Source organism: Piliocolobus tephrosceles, chromosome 16 (assembly GCF_002776525.5).
Source record: "Piliocolobus tephrosceles isolate RC106 chromosome 16, ASM277652v3, whole genome shotgun sequence".
In the NCBI taxonomy this organism is placed as follows: Eukaryota; Metazoa; Chordata; class Mammalia; order Primates; family Cercopithecidae; genus Piliocolobus; species Piliocolobus tephrosceles.
In genome coordinates, this window is record NC_045449.1 from 24,192,899 (window position 1) to 24,209,395 (window position 16,497).

The 16,497-nt window shown below is 59.5% G+C and overlaps 2 protein-coding genes across 7 annotated transcripts in view; one reads left to right on the forward strand and one right to left on the reverse strand.

Annotated features, from left to right (window-relative positions):
* The window catches only part of ANKRD13B (ankyrin repeat domain 13B), a 30,334-nt gene extending 23,630 nt beyond the window's left edge, over positions 1-6,704 (forward strand). For 2 of the 3 annotated variants that reach the window (XM_023183865.2, XM_023183863.2), the window contains exons 5-15: positions 486-629; positions 721-910; positions 990-1,056; positions 2,319-2,400; positions 3,523-3,587; positions 3,813-3,943; positions 4,020-4,210; positions 4,349-4,501; positions 4,603-4,766; positions 4,839-4,915; positions 5,311-6,704. In XM_023183865.2, coding sequence (XP_023039633.1) covers positions 486-629; positions 721-910; positions 990-1,056; positions 2,319-2,400; positions 3,523-3,587; positions 3,813-3,943; positions 4,020-4,210; positions 4,349-4,501; positions 4,603-4,766; positions 4,839-4,915; positions 5,311-5,539 — 1,493 coding nt within the window. In that variant the 3' untranslated portion in view covers positions 5,540-6,704. The remainder of the gene's footprint in view (positions 1-485; positions 630-720; positions 911-989; positions 1,057-2,318; positions 2,401-3,522; positions 3,588-3,812; positions 3,944-4,019; positions 4,211-4,348; positions 4,502-4,602; positions 4,767-4,838; positions 4,916-5,310) is intronic. The other variant, XM_023183864.2, reaches the window with a different exon arrangement.
* CORO6 (coronin 6) lies at positions 6,705-16,161 on the reverse strand. Of its 4 annotated transcripts, XM_023183867.2 has the most exons (12): positions 15,694-16,156; positions 14,595-14,810; positions 13,131-13,391; positions 11,554-11,676; positions 10,973-11,102; positions 10,703-10,884; positions 9,412-9,531; positions 8,850-8,954; positions 8,614-8,759; positions 8,231-8,288; positions 7,895-8,125; positions 6,705-7,808 (listed from the first exon to the last, which is right to left on the reverse strand). In XM_023183867.2, the coding sequence occupies exons 3-12, from the start codon at positions 13,326-13,328 to the stop codon at positions 7,683-7,685; spliced, it is 1,419 nt and encodes a 472-aa protein (XP_023039635.1). In that variant the 5' UTR covers positions 13,329-13,391; positions 14,595-14,810; positions 15,694-16,156; the 3' UTR covers positions 6,705-7,682. The 4 variants fall into 4 exon arrangements, 2 of the variants coding, with proteins under 2 accessions (XP_023039635.1, XP_023039634.1); XM_023183866.1 differs by lacking the exons at positions 10,703-10,884; positions 10,973-11,102; positions 11,554-11,676; ... (1 more) ...; positions 14,595-14,810; positions 15,694-16,156 and adding an exon at positions 9,154-9,252 and having other exon boundaries at positions 6,705-7,805; positions 9,390-10,146; XR_002724762.2 differs by lacking the exons at positions 6,705-7,808; positions 7,895-8,125; positions 8,231-8,288; positions 8,614-8,759; positions 8,850-8,954 and adding an exon at positions 9,234-9,252 and having other exon boundaries at positions 9,390-10,884; positions 13,131-13,330; positions 15,694-16,161.
* Between the last annotated feature and the right edge of the window lie 336 nt (positions 16,162-16,497).

Genomic DNA, 16,497 nt, shown 5'->3' on the forward strand with positions numbered 1-16,497 from the left:
CCACCGCCTCAGCTAGGTCTTTCCAGATTGCCCCAGATACTGTCTTGATTCCATTATTATTCCCTTCACTGTGTCATGATTTGCTTACTGTATTCATGACCTGCCGCTCCTTGCTAGAAGGTAAGCTCTGAGAGGGCAGGAGTCCTGTCTTTTTCACCATTGTATTCCCAGTGGCTGGAACACTCAGTAGGTGTTTCATAAATATTTGTTGAAAGAATGGATGAAAGAGTGAGTGAATGAATTAATAAATGGTGGACACTAGGGACTGAGTGGTGACAGAAACACGCCCGTCCCGACCTCAGGTTGCTCTTCTGTGTGAGTATCGTCAACATTGGCCAGGGAGGGGGTTTCGGAGGAGAGGCTGCTCTCTCATCAGTCCCCTCCCCCATTCCTGGCCACATGGATCCCAAACCCCATGCCCTGAGCTGGCCCAGGCTGGGTAGGCCAGACTAGTCAAAGCCACCTCCAACCTCCGCTTCCACCAGTGCCCCTGGTGTCCAAGATCTGCCCTAGTGACACCTACAAAGTGTGGAAGAGCGGCCAGAACCTGAGGGTAGACACCACGCTCCTGGGCTTTGACCACATGACCTGGCAGCGAGGGAATCGCAGCTTTGTCTTCAGGGGCCAAGGTCAGGCAGGCAGGAGGTGGGGCGGGGTGGGGACAATGGGAAGCAGCCCCAGGCCACCCCTGAACCCCCTGTGCTGTTCCGTGGCTGGCAGACACAAGCGCTGTGGTCATGGAGATTGACCACGACCGCCGGGTGGTGTACACAGAGACTCTGGCATTGGCTGGGCAGGACCGGGAGCTGCTACTGGCTGCTGCTCAGCCCACCGAGGAACAGGTGCTGAGCCGGCTCACCGCGCCCGTCGTCACCACGCAGCTTGACACCAAGAATATCTCCTTTGAGAGGTGGGTGGGCATGGCCTTGGTCAACCTTGAGCCAGCCCGGTGGGGTGCCTGCCTCAGCTGGACCACTCTGCTTCCCCAGGAACAAGACTGGCATTCTGGGCTGGCGCAGTGAAAAGACGGAGATGGTGAATGGGTATGAAGCTAAGGTGAGGCTGCAGCTCCCAGCTGCCAGCCCAGCTGCACTCTTGTCTGCAGCAAGCTGTGCAGGGGATTCTGGCCTCCCTTCCCCAGCCCTGGAGGTGCAGAAGCAATGCAGCGTGGTCAAGCACTTATATTTGGGTTCAAGGCACTGCTCTGGTATTTTATATGGATGTATGGATGTATACACAGGGCATGTGCACACGCACACACACACTTAATCCTCACAACAACCCATTCTGGTAGGTGCTGTTCTATTAGTATTGCCATTTTGTGCATGTTTATTGAGTCCTTTCCTTGGCATCCCATTTAGTCTTCACAACAATCCCAGGAAATAGGGATGATTGGTCCATTTTATGATGAGGAAATACAGGCTTAGAGTGGTTCTGTGACCTGTACAAGGTCACACAGCTGCTAAGTGGCAGAGCTGGGGTTCAGATCCTGGCTGGCCTGATCCTAGAGTCAGGCCTTTATCCCTAAAAAGACTTCCTGGCCAGGCCTGGTGGCTCACGCCTGTAATCCCAGCCCTTTGGGAGGTCAACGTGAGTGGATCACCTGAGGTCAGGAGTTTGAGACCAGCCTGGCTAACATGGTGAAACCCCGTCTCTACTAAAAATACAAAAATTAGCCGGGTGTGGTGGCAGGTGCCTGTAATCCCAGCTATACGGGAGGCTGAGGCAGGAGAATCACTTGAACCTGGGAGGCGGAGGTTGCAGTGAACAGAGACTGCACCACTGCACTCCAGCCTGGGCAACAGAGAGAGACTCCATCTAAAAAAATAAATAAATAAAATAAATAAGGCTCTGCCTGTTACTCTGGGACCCCTATGTTGCCCATGACATGAAAGCATGACCTAACGAATGCCATGGGTTTTGTGTGTGGTGTCTCCTCTGAAAGCCTCCCCTGCTTCTGTAGGCTGGGAAGGCCGCTGTGCTACCCCCACCAGTGCATGGACCATGCTGTTGTAACTCCTTTTTATTGTCTCCTTATAGAGATTGTAAGTCTCAGGAGGGCAGGGATCATGTCTGGCTTGTTTACTGTATCCCTGATGCCTACCTCAATGCCTGGCACAGAAAGGCTCCTCAAAAAATGTTTGTTGAATGAATAAGTGAATGAATGAATGAATGACCTCATATATTTACTTATCCAAAAGCCTGGAGCAGAGTCTCTCCAGGACCCTTTGCTACAGGGAGTGATCCCAACGCCCTTGGGGGTAAGACACAGGGTAAGACCAGAACTGCCTATGAGCCCTTTCTTTATCTGTCCCCAGGTGTATGGAGCATCCAACGTGGAGCTCATCACCCGGACACGAACAGAGCATCTTTCAGAACAGCACAAGGGCAAGGTCAAAGGTAATGAGGCAGAGGTGGATGGGGAGAGGTGTTGCAGGATTGCAGGAACCAGCTCCCACTTCAGTGCTTCCATCAGTATCCCCACAGGCATCCTAGCAAGAGCCTGGATGCTTTATTCAGGCCAATAGATTTTAATTCAGGTGCCAAGTCCTAATGATGGATAGTGGCTTCCTAGAGTACTAAGAAGATTCTAAGGACTCATCTGGGTTCGGTGGAGAGGCATGCTGCAAGTGATTACTGATGTCGGTGTTGAATTTGGGAGGGGAGAGAAATGCCATGTATGCCATTTATTGGCCATTCTAGTCCAGTGGGACATATCTTAGTTAGAAAGTCAGGGGACCTTGCCATAGATTCTCTATGCCCATTGATGCCACACCTGATTCTCTGGGTACCAGATACTGTGTCCGAAGTGAAAAAGCATAATTTCTACCTCACAGGGGAACAACATGAAGTCATGCCTATGAAAGTGCCTGAAGCAGAGCACACACACGCACATGCACACCCCACAATGCCTACCAGGGCAGGCGTTTTACTGTCCAGGGTTACCGAGCTGGAGAGGAGCACTTTTGGAAGTTGCTTCTGAGCCCTGGGCCTACTTTTTACTGTTTTGTTTTGTTTTTGAGACGGAGTCTCGCTCTGTCGCCCAGGCTGGAGTGCAGTGGCCGGATCTCAGCTCACTGCAAGCTCTGCATCCTGGGTTCACGCCATTCTCCTGCCTCAGCCTCCCGAGTAGCTGGGACTACAGGTGCCCGCCACCTCGCCCGGCTAGTGTTTCGTATTTTTCAATAGAGACGGGGTTTCACTGTGTTACCCAGGATGGTCTCGATCTCCTGACCTCGTGATCCGCCCGTCTCGGCCTCCCAAAGTGCTGGGATTACAGGCTTGAGACACCGCGCCCGGCCACTTTTTTACTGTTTTAAGCTGTGCTCACAGAGGCCCTGGCCCCTGGCCCTTGGAGCCCTCAGTCCTCTTCAGGTGAAGGTGCCGGAGTATGTGGTTGGGTGAGCAGGCCCCACCCCAGGAAGCAGCCTCTTTCCTAGGTCTTGGGTGCTGTCACCTCTGATGAGGTGTCCAGGTGTGTGTGGAGCTACAGTGTCCTCTGAGATGCCACATTTCTTGTAGGCTGTAAGACGCCTCTGCAGTCCTTCCTGGGAATCGCTGAGCAGCATGGGGGCCCCCAAAATGGGGTGAGTGTGTGTAGGGGTACCCATAAGTGGAGGGGTGTGGATGTGGCTCAGAAGGAGGCTTGGGAGGCTTAGCATGGCCCATGTGGACCTCCTGTCCACAATGCCCAAGGCCATGTCAATGCCACACTGGCAGAGGGGACAGCTTGGGGGCCCTGTGACGGCAAATGAGCTGGCCTGGCATCAGGAACTGAGGGGAGCTCCTGGGCCCCTCCCCATGTGGTACAGACCCTGATTACTCAGACTCTGAGCCAAGCCAACCCCACTGCCATCACTGCAGAAGAATACTTCAACCCCAACTTTGAGCTGGGCAACCGTGATATGGGCCGCCCCATGGAACTGACCACCAAGACACAGAAGTGAGGCCCCTGCTGGTGCTGGGAGGGTGGGGGGCTGGGGCTCCAGGAGATGCTGGGAGGCCATGGCTTCCTGCAGTGTCCCTCACCCCTTGGGATCTGGTGGGGGCAGGTTCAAGGCCAAGCTGTGGCTGTGTGAGGAGCATCCCCTGTCCCTGTGTGAGCAGGTGGCCCCCATCATTGACCTCATGGCCGTCAGCAATGCGCTTTTTGCCAAGCTCCGGGACTTCATCACCCTGCGCCTGCCTCCTGGCTTCCCGGTCAAGATTGGTGAGACCGCACCGCCATTTCTCCTGAGCCAGTGGCGCGCGGGCCAGGGTTTAGATGAGGTTGGGGCGGGCCGGGGCGGGGCCGAGGCTGAGGTGTGAGGGGTTGGGTGGTGGTGCCTGATGGTTTCCTCATCCTCAGAAATCCCGATCTTCCACATCCTCAACGCACGCATCACCTTCGGGAACCTCAACGGCTGTGACGAGCCGGTGCCATCGGTGCGAGGCAGCCCCAGCAGCGAGACGCCTTCCCCAGGCAGCGACTCCTCCAGCGTCAGCAGCTCCAGCTCCACGAGTGAGCCCCCCTCCCCGCGAGAACGCCTGCCCCTCGGCTCTCCCCGGGGTGGGTGGGACGGGCTTGCCCGGCCGAGCCTGACCCAGCCCCCGCGCCCCCAGCCTCCTGCCGCGGCTGCGAGATCTCCCCGGCGTTGTTCGAGGCCCCGCGCGGCTACAGCGTGATGGGCGGCCAGCGGGAGGCGGCGACCCGGGACGACGATGACGACCTGCTGCAATTCGCCATCCAGCAGAGCCTGCTTGAGGCGGGCAGTGAGTATGACCAGGTGCGTCTCCGCGGGCGCGCGGGTCCACGGGACTGCGGCGCCGCCAGGGCTAATGCCCATGCCTTCCCGCAGGTCACCATCTGGGAGGCGCTAACCAACAGCAAGCCTGGCACCCACCCCATGTCCTACGAGGGTCGCCGACAGGACAGGTCAGTGCCCGCTGGGCCGGAGAGAATCCTCCGGAGAGGATCCTGTCTCCCCTAAGCCAGGACACAGCCCGGAGAACCCGCGGGGCCCTCGGCAGGGACCCTTCTGGTATCGGGATGGCTTCTGCCACTACTCTTTCCTGGCTCCAAGGCGGCAGTCAGGGGGCAGGGATCGAGGCCTCACCGCGGCGTTCAGACTCTCCCCAGGCATTGACGGGGAGAACTTGGTAGGGGCTGGGCTCCCCCACGACCAGGTGGGGGCCAGGACGCCGCAGGACTGACGGCCTCCACTAGAGGGTGGTGGCCCTGGGCCGTCCTGGAGCCTCCACGCCGTGTCCTGGCCCCGGCCGGTGGGTGGGTGCGCCCGGGAGCCCGCGACATTCCTTCCCCACCCCCAGGAGCGCCCCGCCCACGCCGCAGCGCCAGCCTGCGCCCCCGGCGTCAGTGCCCAGCCCTCGGTCCAGCTCAGGGCCAGGTTCCAGCGGCCACGTGTTCCGGAGCTACGACGAGCAGCTGCGGCTGGCGATGGAGCTGTCGGCGCAGGAGCAGGAGGAGCGGCGGCGGCGCGCGCGCCAGGAGGAGGAGGAGCTGGAGCGCATCCTTAGGCTCTCACTGACCGAGCAGTAGCGCCCCCTGCCGGGACCCTCGCCTACGCCACGCGCGCCACGCCCAGGGCCAGGAGCCAGACAAACCTAGGCCTGCGCGCCTGCGGAACGGCTGCTGGAGACTGGAGCCACTGCCTCGCCGGTGCAGCAGCGAAGCAGGCACGGTTCGGGGAGGGATTCGGCATGGCCGCGGGGTACCTTCCCAGGCCAGGGCCCTGGAGGCAGCTGGCACGGCCTGGTTCCCCTGCTTTGCTGTATGCTGATTCCCCAGCCCGCTCCCCTGGGCTCAGATCTGGCCTGGGGCGGAGCCAGGCGGTCCTGAGGGCGAGATGAATCCTTAGAGGAGCGCTGTCCCCATCCCTTGCTCCTTGTGGCCGGTCCGCATTTCTGTTCACTAACCGCACTCCAGGACACTGCCCCTGAAGCCTTTGCATCTCTGCTCTTCACTCCTGGGGGGCAGCTGAGCTCCTCGCGTGCTGTGTCGCTGCTTTGTCCCAGACACAAACCAGCACGTCTAGGGCCCAGCCCCTCCCCAACCCCGGCATTTCAGCGTCAAGTGCACTTACCGGGGTACCCGGCTCCCCCAGCCCCCACACCCGTCCTGGGTCTCAGGGTGGTTCCAGCTTCTCCTTGGGCAGCCAGAAGTTGGAGTCCCATCCCCCAAGGCACATCTTTTTTTTTTTTTTTTTTTTTTTTGTGATCAGGGAGTGTGTCCAAGGTAGCCCCCTGGCCTGGCCAAGCCCTGACTCCCTCATGGTGCCTCAGAGAGTGGGGAGCATATCGGGCTGGGTAAGCACTAGACCCGAGTAGACTGGACACGAAGGGCTCGCCCAGGGCCCTGGCACCACCCCCACCCCTTCCCACCAGCTGCTGCTAGCCTCTGTGGTTGTACATCCCACTTGCCCCCACACGGAGACTGACTCTAAAACCCTTCATCCAATGGTGCTAACCCCCGGCTCTCCCCTGCCCCACCTCACCCACCCAGAGAAGCACAGACCCCGCTAGGGGCAGGGGCCCACCGTACACCCTTGTCCCGGGCCTTCCCGGCTCAGCCCCTGAGGCTCAGAAGGGACACAAAAAGGGATGGAAGAAAAGAACAAAGAGAAACTGTTCCTCCCACCCCCTTCCCTGATGCCAGGGGCACCAGACTGATTCTGAGGCACAAATAAAAGAGGCTTCAAACCGGAGGCTTTTGCTACCTGACTTTACTTGGGGGGGGGGGGGGGGAACGCCTACGGTGTGGGTTGGGGTCCTTCTGAACCTCAAGAGTGGGGAGAGCTCTAGGGTAAGAGACTGCCTGGTGGGCCCTGAGCCCAGGAGTGCATCGCCAGGTCTCCCAGGAGCCTGGGGGTAGCATTTGCAGAGGCTGGGGGTCTTGTTCCCCTCACTCCCACCCATGCAGGAGGCACAGACTGAACGCTTAGTAAAATGTTTCATTCAGTACGTCTTGTTTTTCTGAAAGAGGCAACAGCAGAGGGTTGGGGGCAGTGTGTGTGTATTTGTGATGAACCTAATTCCTCATGCCACTTCTCTCGAGATTTCTCCGCGGGGGCTGCCGCGAGGAAGCCGCCCTCGCCCCTGTCGCTGGAAAGAAGGAAGAGAGCGCTCTACCACAGACCTCTGTGGGTGTAACCACTGGGTCCGGCTCTGCAGCAAACGGGATGTGTATGTGTCTGCAGAACTGGGGTGACGCCCATCTGGTTTACCACTCAGCGTGATGGAAACCAGTGAGCTGATTAGGAGAAGCGCTGTCATTTTCCCCAGCCTGGGGGGACCCATCAAATCGCCACCCATCTGAGGTCAAGCTCAGGCTCCAATGTCCCCAAGCATCGCGTAAATACTAAGCACTTTCCCTGCCCTGGGCAGAGGACAAAGGGGGACACCACCTCGCCGTGCAGTACCATTGCTGGGCCCCCCCAGACCTCCCTAGGCCAGCTCCAGCCGGGTCCCAGACGAGGCGCGCCGTCCAGCCTCCGCCGGACCGACGTGGGTCTCCCCTGTGCTCCCAGAGTTATGGTCTCCCGTAAGGGGCGGAGTTCCCCTCCCAGTCCCGCCCCCGGCCCCCCCCCCCGCCCAAGAGGGCGGGGTCCGGAGTCCGGGACCAATAGCTGGGGCGGGGCCGAGCTTGTGCGCCCCGCCCCGCTCCGCCTGCCTGGCGCGCGGGGCTAGTCCGTGCCGTCCACCAGCTCGCACAGCATGTTCTCCAGAGCCGTGATGCGCTGCTCCTGGGCCTGCACCCGCTCGCGGAGGGCCTTGATCTCCTCCAGCAGCGTCTCCAGGGTGTGCTGCTGCTGGGGCGGAGGACGGAGAGGCCGTGTCGTATAGGGGCGGTAGGGGAGATGTAGATTGGGCCAGGGTGCAGCAGGGTCGATCTTACCGACAAGGGGGTGTCGCTGGCCGACTGGCTGCGGCGGGGGACGGAGGGCGGGCGCACGTCCAGGATGTTGCGCTTCGTGACCCGGAGCTCGCGGTGCTTCGGCGGCACGTAGCCGTCCCTCAGCGAAATGAGCACGGGATCGGCGTCCTGACCAGATAGCCATTCGTCCGCTTCTAGGGCCGGCTCCGGGCCCGGCGTATCCGGGTACAGATCGTCCTGGAACAGGTCTGACTGCGGGGTTGGGTGGGACAGGGAGACCTGCGTGAGAGGGGTGCGGGGCCTGCCCCGCTCCCTTCCGCCTAGTAGCCCTGCCCAACCCTTCTCCCGGCCCCTCACCTTGCGGGGCACAGTCATGATGATAGGTTCACACTTTCTTTCGTGTAGCTTGTAGAACCTATAAGGGAGCAGGGTTCAGCACCCCCGCAGATTTCCACGTCCTTAACTTCTCCTGTCTAAGACCAAGGGGGTTGGAGGCCAACACTTGCTGAGCGCCTACCATGCATATTGCACATTACACACATTATTGGTTCTATAGTAAAAGACTGAAGTTGAGAATGTAAGGCTAGTGAGCGGTGGATCTGGCACTGAAACAGAACTGTCTTATCCCCCTTTCCCCCTTTTCCAAAGCACTGCATTACTGGGGAAGCCCCGTGGCTAGGACCCGACATGAGTGGGGGACAGAGGCGGGCAGGTGTTCGGGAGGGGCCAAGGCCGCTGACCGGGCGATCTCACACTTGCTGACATCCAGTCCCCTTTTGGGCATGAAACCCATGCCCCGCTGCGGCTCTTTGCTGCTGAACGTGTTCAGGTAGTGCACGAAAGGCGGCTCGTCGGTAATCTCAAAGTACCGAATGCTGCTGTCGCCCTGCAAAACCAGTCGGTTCAGGGGCGCGCCCGGACAAGGCCCTCCATATCTCCATCCAGCCCCGTGTTCTCCCTGCCCGGCCGTGAGCACCTTGCCACACAGGTAGACGATGCTGGAGTCGGGATCGTAAAAGGGCAATAGGACCCCGTTGCTTGTGTCCATCTCCTGCAGTGCCACTGGCTCCTCGAAGTTGTTCTGCCCGAGTACAGGAGGCGTGACCAGCCCTGCCCCACCCTCCCGTGCTACTTCGGGACCCTCAGAAGCCCCTTTACGCTTCCTGGCCTTCCCAGACCGTATGCCCCAAACCTCTAGTGACCAGAGTTGCAGGCCCCTCCCCCGGGCACATCTCTCCTCCTCCCCTGCGCACATCCCTCCTCCTCCCCGGCACATATACCCGCTGCGCGCCGCATGCAGTCACAGCAAACCACCCCCAGGGACTCGGCATCACCAGGTGGGGGCGCCAGCGCAGGATCCTTCACGCGACGCAGCAAAACTGGGCAGAGGGGTGGGTGTGAGAATGGCAGGCGCTGCAGAGGTGGCAGCAGCCTTCAGTCCTGTCCAGGTGGGCATGCCCTGCGGGTGGGGGGCGCCTGGCCACTCTCCCGTGATGCCAGTCCCCGGGGCACACACCCCAAGCCTCCAGCTGCGTTACCGGGTCCCACAGGCCCAGCTCTCGCTGGCTCATGCGGGTGAAGCCGGTGGTGAAGATATGGCCCTGTCGCGTGAAGACGGCCCGCATGGGCCTCATCCCCTCGTGGGCCGCAAACCTTTCCTGGGGGTAGGGGGAGACAGGGAGGGACATCACCCAGCCGCCTGCTCTGAGGAGCATGGAGGGACGAGCAACCAGCTTGCTGACTTGGGTGTCCGGGGTGGAGGAGCGGAGGCGGGGAAGAGACAAAAGGGGCCTAAGCACTCAGCTTCCTGCGGGGCCACGGCTGGCCCCTGACCTGGAGAGCATCCGGGCCTGGAGAGAGCAGGAGGCACGCGGCTCTCAGCCGATCCCGAACCCTTAAGCGCGCTCAAAGGCCGATCCCTAGAGCAGGGGTGTCTGCTGGCTCCCCGGAGTCGCAGGGAGGCTTTTCCTGAACGGGGAGCTCCCCGCTCAGCTCGGGCCTCTTGGGCGCCAGCCACAGCCCGGGAAGGCGCTCCTGGCGGACCCAGCGAAGGAGCGAGCTAGCGCGCACGGCGCGGCCTGGCCTACCGGGTCCCAGAGCGCGAGCTGCCGCTCACTCATCCTGCTGAAGCCGGTGCTGAGCAGCTTCCCGTCTGCGGTGAAGACAGCCCGCAGCGGGCGGGCGCCCTCGTGAGGCCGGGCTCTCTCCTGCTCGCGGGGTTAGTGGGTTAGAGCGCCCGCGCGCCCGCCCGACCGCGCTCGGCGCTTGTGCTCCACGCAGACATGCAAGCGGCCCACGCACCCGCACCCCAGGTTAGACTGAGGCCGGCAGGGCCAGGGCCTCCGCCCACCCAGGGCACCCGGCTGGGATAAGCAACGTGCGAGGGTTGCCCCCCATCCCCCGCCCAGCGGGTCCACAAGGAGAAAGGGCCAGCCCTCCAGCCAGTGTCAGGCCCCAGACCCTGGAAGATGCGTCTGGGTGCCGGCTGAGAGGAGAGGGGTCCGGGAGCTCAGGTTTCATGCAGGTTCTGGTGGGAGGGTGGAGTTTCCAGCTTCTCCCCTCCTCAATCCCAAAGCGAGGAGCCCTTTTCTGAGCTTCTGAGATGCAAGGGAGGGGAGGGAACAGGAGCCCGGCAGAGAAATTGCAGGCTGGGGGCTTACTTAGGGCAGAGACCTGTGGTTGCAGAGACGGGGGAAGAGGGCTAGTCTCTGGAGCAGGGATGCGACAGGTGAAAGCCAGGACCAGGGGCTCTGATAATGGTGGGTACAAGGTGCTGACAGCCGGCCACTGGTCAGGGGATGCTGGGGAGTGGCTAGGCCAGGCACTCACCGCCACCACTTGGCCTTTTCTGGGGTCAATGATGCGCAAGGTCTTGTCCTTGCAGGTGGTGGCTAGCAGGCTACCGTTCCTGTTCCAGCACACACTGTGGATGACGTCTGGGTGCATATCATCCAGGCTCAGCAGCACCTCCCCGGTGCCCACATTCCAGATGATGATCATATTGTCACCACCTGCCCAGAGTTGCCAGGCATGGTCACCTGGGTCCCGCCTTTGCCACCACCCACCCATCTAAGGGGGACCCCTCCCTCGCCCCCAGACCTGCACTGAGCAGGACATTCCTGGCAGTAGGGTGCCAGGAGAGGATGCCCACACGCTTGGAGTGGCCCTCAAGTGTGATGATAGGTTCCGTAATGTTGCGCATGGGGGTATAGTCTGGAATCTGCCACACCTGGGTAGGAAGAAAACGCATAAGGTAGGTGGAATGAGGAGCCACCCTGTCCCTCCACTCCTTCCCTACGGGCTCTCTTGAGTGGTAGGGGTCAAATGCAGGGCAAGATGTGGTGGCGCATGCCTAGGGCAGAAGCAGCTGAGAGCCAGGAGGGGGCACTGCCAGCTCTCCAGAGACCTCCCATTCACTCCAGCAGGGAGACTTCAGAGCACTGCCCTGCTGCTCTGCAGGCACCAGGTTGGTTGGCCATGGCTATAATTAGTCCTAAGCAGTGCATCCTGGGAAGGGGTAGGCATGTAGCTAAAAATAGTCTGGGAGCTGGGCAGGGCAGGGCTCTGGGACCCAGCACCTCCCTTATTACCACCCTTACTTAGCACCTTCCCCAGCACAGGTGAGGCAGCCTTCCCCGCTCCCCTGCTCAACTGCCCAGCAGTAGCCCCCTGGCTCCTACCATGATGGCGGTGTCGTCTGAGGCACTGGCGATGACATTGTCATTGTGTGGACACCAGTCAATATCCAGCACAGGGGCAGTGTGCCCAGTGACCAGTGGGTAGTTCTTATCCACTCGCCCTGTCTGAGGGGTTAGAGAGGAACACGTGGGGCTACGCTCCTGTGTGTTTTTTGGGGGGTGGGTAGCAGATCTGCTTACACCTCAGTTCCCTATTATCTATTTTCTTTTTGCAGATCCCTCTCCACATTTCTGACCCCATCCAGTCCACTTGCTGCACTTTACTGAAGGCAGAGTTAAAATAGTTTAATATTAGGGACTCTGACACAGAGAGGTAAGATGGCCTCACCAAGGACACACAACAAGATACTCATAGAGCTGAGATTTGAACTTTCCAGTCCAGTGCGCTTCCAAAGACACCTACTTGGAGGAGGCTGTTCTTCAGCCCGTTCTCCTATTGAAATGTCTGTGGGAATCTCCTGGTGGAAGAGGTCGAAGTGAGGTAATAGTGTAGTGCTGCACAGCCCTTTCCTGGCTCCCTTGGCAGATCTCTTCCTTGTGAACCACTTTCACCTTGGAATCACAAGCAGCAAGCAGTCCTGGTGCCTACTATCCCCAAATGGGAGCTGGGGGCCCACCTATTTTTTGGTCTTCACAGGCTGCTTGTGGGGGTTCTGAGACTTCTGCAGGGACAGGCACTGGTCCAGACCAGGCAGTGGGGGAGAGGGTGGCTATGTGGTACTGAAAGAGCAGACATATTGGGGGAGGAGGCAGCTCCAGCTGAAATTTGAGCCCTGGGGTCTGTGTCCCAGGATGGTGTCTGCATTGTCTGGGGTGAGTCACTGGCTTTGTCAGGCCTCTTCCTGACCCTGCCACCTGTGGATCCTCCCCTAACAAGGTGTAGGGGCCAGAATCCAGGTCAGGGTCATACCTTGGGGGTGGGGGGGGAGTCATCCTTGGGATATGGATGGCCAAGGGGCTTAAGATTATGAAGCTAACATGGCAGTCATTGCCTGGTCCCCATCCTAAGGGTAAGGAGGGCTCTGGCCTCATGTATCGTGTTCCCCTTCCTTTCCCTTCCCTTTCTTTCTACTTCACTGCAAGAGTCCTTGGAGGTAACCAGGGACTCTTTGGATAGAGCCTGACCCTGTCCTCAGTTTGCTGCTCTGAGATGTGACTTAATCAAATGGTCATCTTGGGCTAGGGAGGAGGTTTTCCACACCCAAAACATGAGGGGATGCGGCATTAGGAGAGGCAGTGATGGAATCTGGCCAGGCTTGGCTGCGCTGTGTCCCAACCATCTCTATCACCCGGCTCCCCTTCTGGTCCGTGCTGGGAATGGGGTGGTGCGTGGAGAGGTGGGAGGGCTAGGGAGTGGGAGTAGGCCACCCTGAGGTTAGGGTGGGGTGGGGTGGCCTCCCCTCTGGTCCTTGAGGGCTTGGGGAATAGGGAGGAGACAATCCACACAGACACTTCTCCTGACTGTGGAATGCAACTAGGTGAGAACACAGGCTGCCTCAGGAGTTCCCAGGGGCTCCAGCCAGTGTCCTCGCACTTGCTTCCTTTCCCTGGTCTCTCACCTTGGCCAGAGGCAGGACGATGAAGGCACCGCCGCCTCCAGCCTCCACAATAATGGCCAGGAATTTGGGGTTGACGGCACAGAAGGAGCTGTCCCATGTGACCTTGGACACACGGATGTCCTCATAGGCCTGGTCGGCCTTTGCTGCCTGCCCAAACACATGGCGGAACTTGCTTTGCCGAACCACACGTCTGCTCATAGCTGCGGGCAGAGAGGTAGGATCTCAGTGCCCAGAAATGCCTTTGGTCCTTAGTCCTGTGAGCTGTGGGAGGGAGGAGGAGTGGAGGGGTGGCTGATGACAAGGGTTATGTGGTCAGGAGTCAGGTATAAGTCCATATAGTGTCTGGTCCTAGAAGCAGGGAGCTTTCTTCAAGGTGGTCAGAGTATGGGAAAGGTATTTTGCTGTGTAAAATGCTGTTTACTGTAAGGGGCTAGGATTTGGGGCCTGACTTCTCCATAGAGACCCAGGCTGAGGGGATTGTGGAGCCTTTCGGACTGAAAGCTTTCTGGCCGTTGGAATGTTTTTAGGAGGAGCCTCAATGCCACACTGCCCGCTGCCCATCCCCCACCCCCCACCCCCTGCTCCGACAGTCTTGATGAGTATCTCTTCAGGGAAGTGACTGTAGCTCCCAGAGGCACCCTGTCCAGAAGCAGAGGCCTTGACCATTGGATCTTGGCTTAAAGCCAGGTATGGGGCCAGGACTGCACCACCACAGGATCCCGAACTCGCATCTCTGGAATAGTTCAGGCAGATGGGGTTTTGCCTTTTTCTAAAAATTTGCCAAGGGGGAAGTTCCTCCTGTCAGCCAACCTGAGTCCTTTCTGCTACTGTTTTCATCCCATGCCTTGTGGGTGGACGGGTGGCAGCACAGAGTGACGTGGGGCCCTCTTCTCCCACTCCTCTCTGCACTGGCTTCTCCAGGGAGCCCTGATCATGGTCTTCTGGCTTTTGCCTACCATACGCTTGTCTGGTTTCTCCTCTGGGTCCCCTGCCCTGGTTCGGCCTTCTTCCTAGTGAACTCTTCTAGGGGTGGGATCCTCAACCCCATCCTCCACCCCAGCCCCCTCCGCGGCCAGGCCAGATTTGCAGGGATGGGGAGGGTGGGGTGCCTTTTCTCCAGCTAGGGCCTCTCTAGAGGACACACTGAGTACTCCCAAAGCCCCAGCCAGTGGCTCCTGCCCCACCCCAGCCCCAGCATCCGCGTGCCCTTCAAGGCGCGTCTGCGGCCCCGAGCCTGAGGCCCGGCCTCCCCGCACCCGTCTCCAGCCTCCTGCCCCAGCACCGCGTTCTTGCGAGACGAGGTGTCTGCGCCCTCCGGGAGCGCTGGCCAAATATAGACACCACGTCCTCCCATCCCGAAACCGAATTTGGCGGCGCGGGGGGAGGGGGCGCAGACCTCCGCCCCTCAGGGACCCTGCCAGCTCTGCCGGCTGCGGTGGCGGCCGCGTGTTGGGGGCTGGGTACCTGGTCCTGAGCGGGCTGCGGGGCGCTCACGCTGCGAATCCTCTGCGGAGGGGGCCCGAGTGCGTAGGGGGCCGAAGAAGGCGTCAGGGCGAAGGAGCTGGCTCTCCGGGTGTCCGTAGTATCTGGGACCCGGGTGTCCGGCTCCGCACTCAGGCCGCTGCCTGCGGCTCTCCAGGGCCCGGCGCCTCTGCAGCCCCAGCTGCTGCTGCCATCAACCTGAGGGGGTGGGGACTAGCTTAGGGGCGGGGCCAGAACCAAAGTTGCCCCGCCCCCTCTAGCGGCGGGAAAGTCGAGCGCCCGCGACTGCGCTCCCAGCTTCCGCCGGCCTCGGAGAAGCATGAAAAGTAAGTGTGCCGCTGTGTGCTGGGTGCGCACGCTCCTTCCCTCCCTCCGTGACTCCTGGGTAAGCTGGGGAGGCTCGGGTTCGCAGACCCAGAGCAGGACGCTTGGAGAGGGAACCGGCGAGGGGGCGTGCGCCCCTAGAGCCGGCAGCCGTGTGAGATCAGGTGCCTCCGCCCGCATTCCAGCCGCAATAGCGCTCCCAATTTAGCTGTCCCCACCGGCCGGGGCTGCGGGACTGCACGTCCAGGCCTCCCTGGGGGAAAGAGGCCCTAGAGGATGAGGTCCCAGGCTGATCCTGATCTAGGGCAAGTGCGAGGGCACCCGACACGGGGCTGTGAATGTTATTGTTATGAATGGCAATAGCGATCATTTGAGAAACCTAAAATGCTGGCTGTGTGCTAGGCATTTCACCCCATTAGAGGGGATTCCATGGAGCAGGGCAGGAAGCAGCTGAAAGACCAAGGAGAGGACCGAGTGTAAAGTGAACCCACCTTGACACTCCCTCCCCTCCAGATGCCGGGGGAAGAGGCTGGCACAGGTCTCTAGTCACATTTTAGGGGTCAGAGAAGCCCAGAGGCCAGACCCCTAATGTTTTCTGGGCCTTGTTTGAATTGGTGCCCGACTGTGTTCCAGGTTAGCTTCCCCCATATCCCCTAATATTCACAGAACTGAATGCTGACCGAGGTCAAGGAGATTAAAGATAAACTGATCAAAATACAGCCAGTGAAGACCAACCAGTCCCGTAGCTCCAGCCTACCTAGTGACTTCACATTGTCCGGATTTCTTCCCTTGGATCATAGGGGCATCTGGGACCAGTTATTCCTTCCCACTCTCCAGGGCACACCTGGGAGCGAGTGAATGGAACACAGCCTTCCGGAGGGCAGATACCAGCACTGGGGAGAAAGGGGAGGGAAGGTGGTAGAAACCATGAAGGGCCCCACAAGGCTCCTTTGTTTCTCAGGAAGAGTCCAGGTGGCTTGTAGGGATAGAATCAAATCAAGAGTCAGTGGCTCGTAGGGGAACAGAATAAAAAACTGTTACGAGTGCTCCAGAAATAACTCCTGGCATAGGGGTGCGGGGGCAGGGTATGAGGGTACATGAGTCATCTCTCTTTTACCTAAAAATTCCAGGCACAGGATTAGGAGGAAAATACCTGAGTGACTCAGTTGCTCCTTTACAACAATAACCCATGCTTATGTGCTAGGCACTGGCACTGTTCTAAGGGCTTTATACGTATTAATTTCATACTCTTAACAATCCTCTGCCGGGCGCGGTGGCTCAAGCCTGTAATCCCAGCACTTTGGGAGGCCGAGACGGGCGGATCACGAGGTCAGGAGATGGAAACCATCCTGGCTAACACGGTGAAACCCCGTCTCTACTAAAAATACAAAAAACTAGCCAGGCGAGGTGGCGGGCGCCTGTAGTCCCAGCTACTCTGGAGGCTGAGGCAGGAGAATGGCGTAAACCCGGGAGGCGGAGCTTGCAGTGAGCTGAGATCTGGCCACAGCACTCCAGCCCGGGCGACAGAGCAAGACTCCGTCTCAAAAAAAAAAAAAAAAAA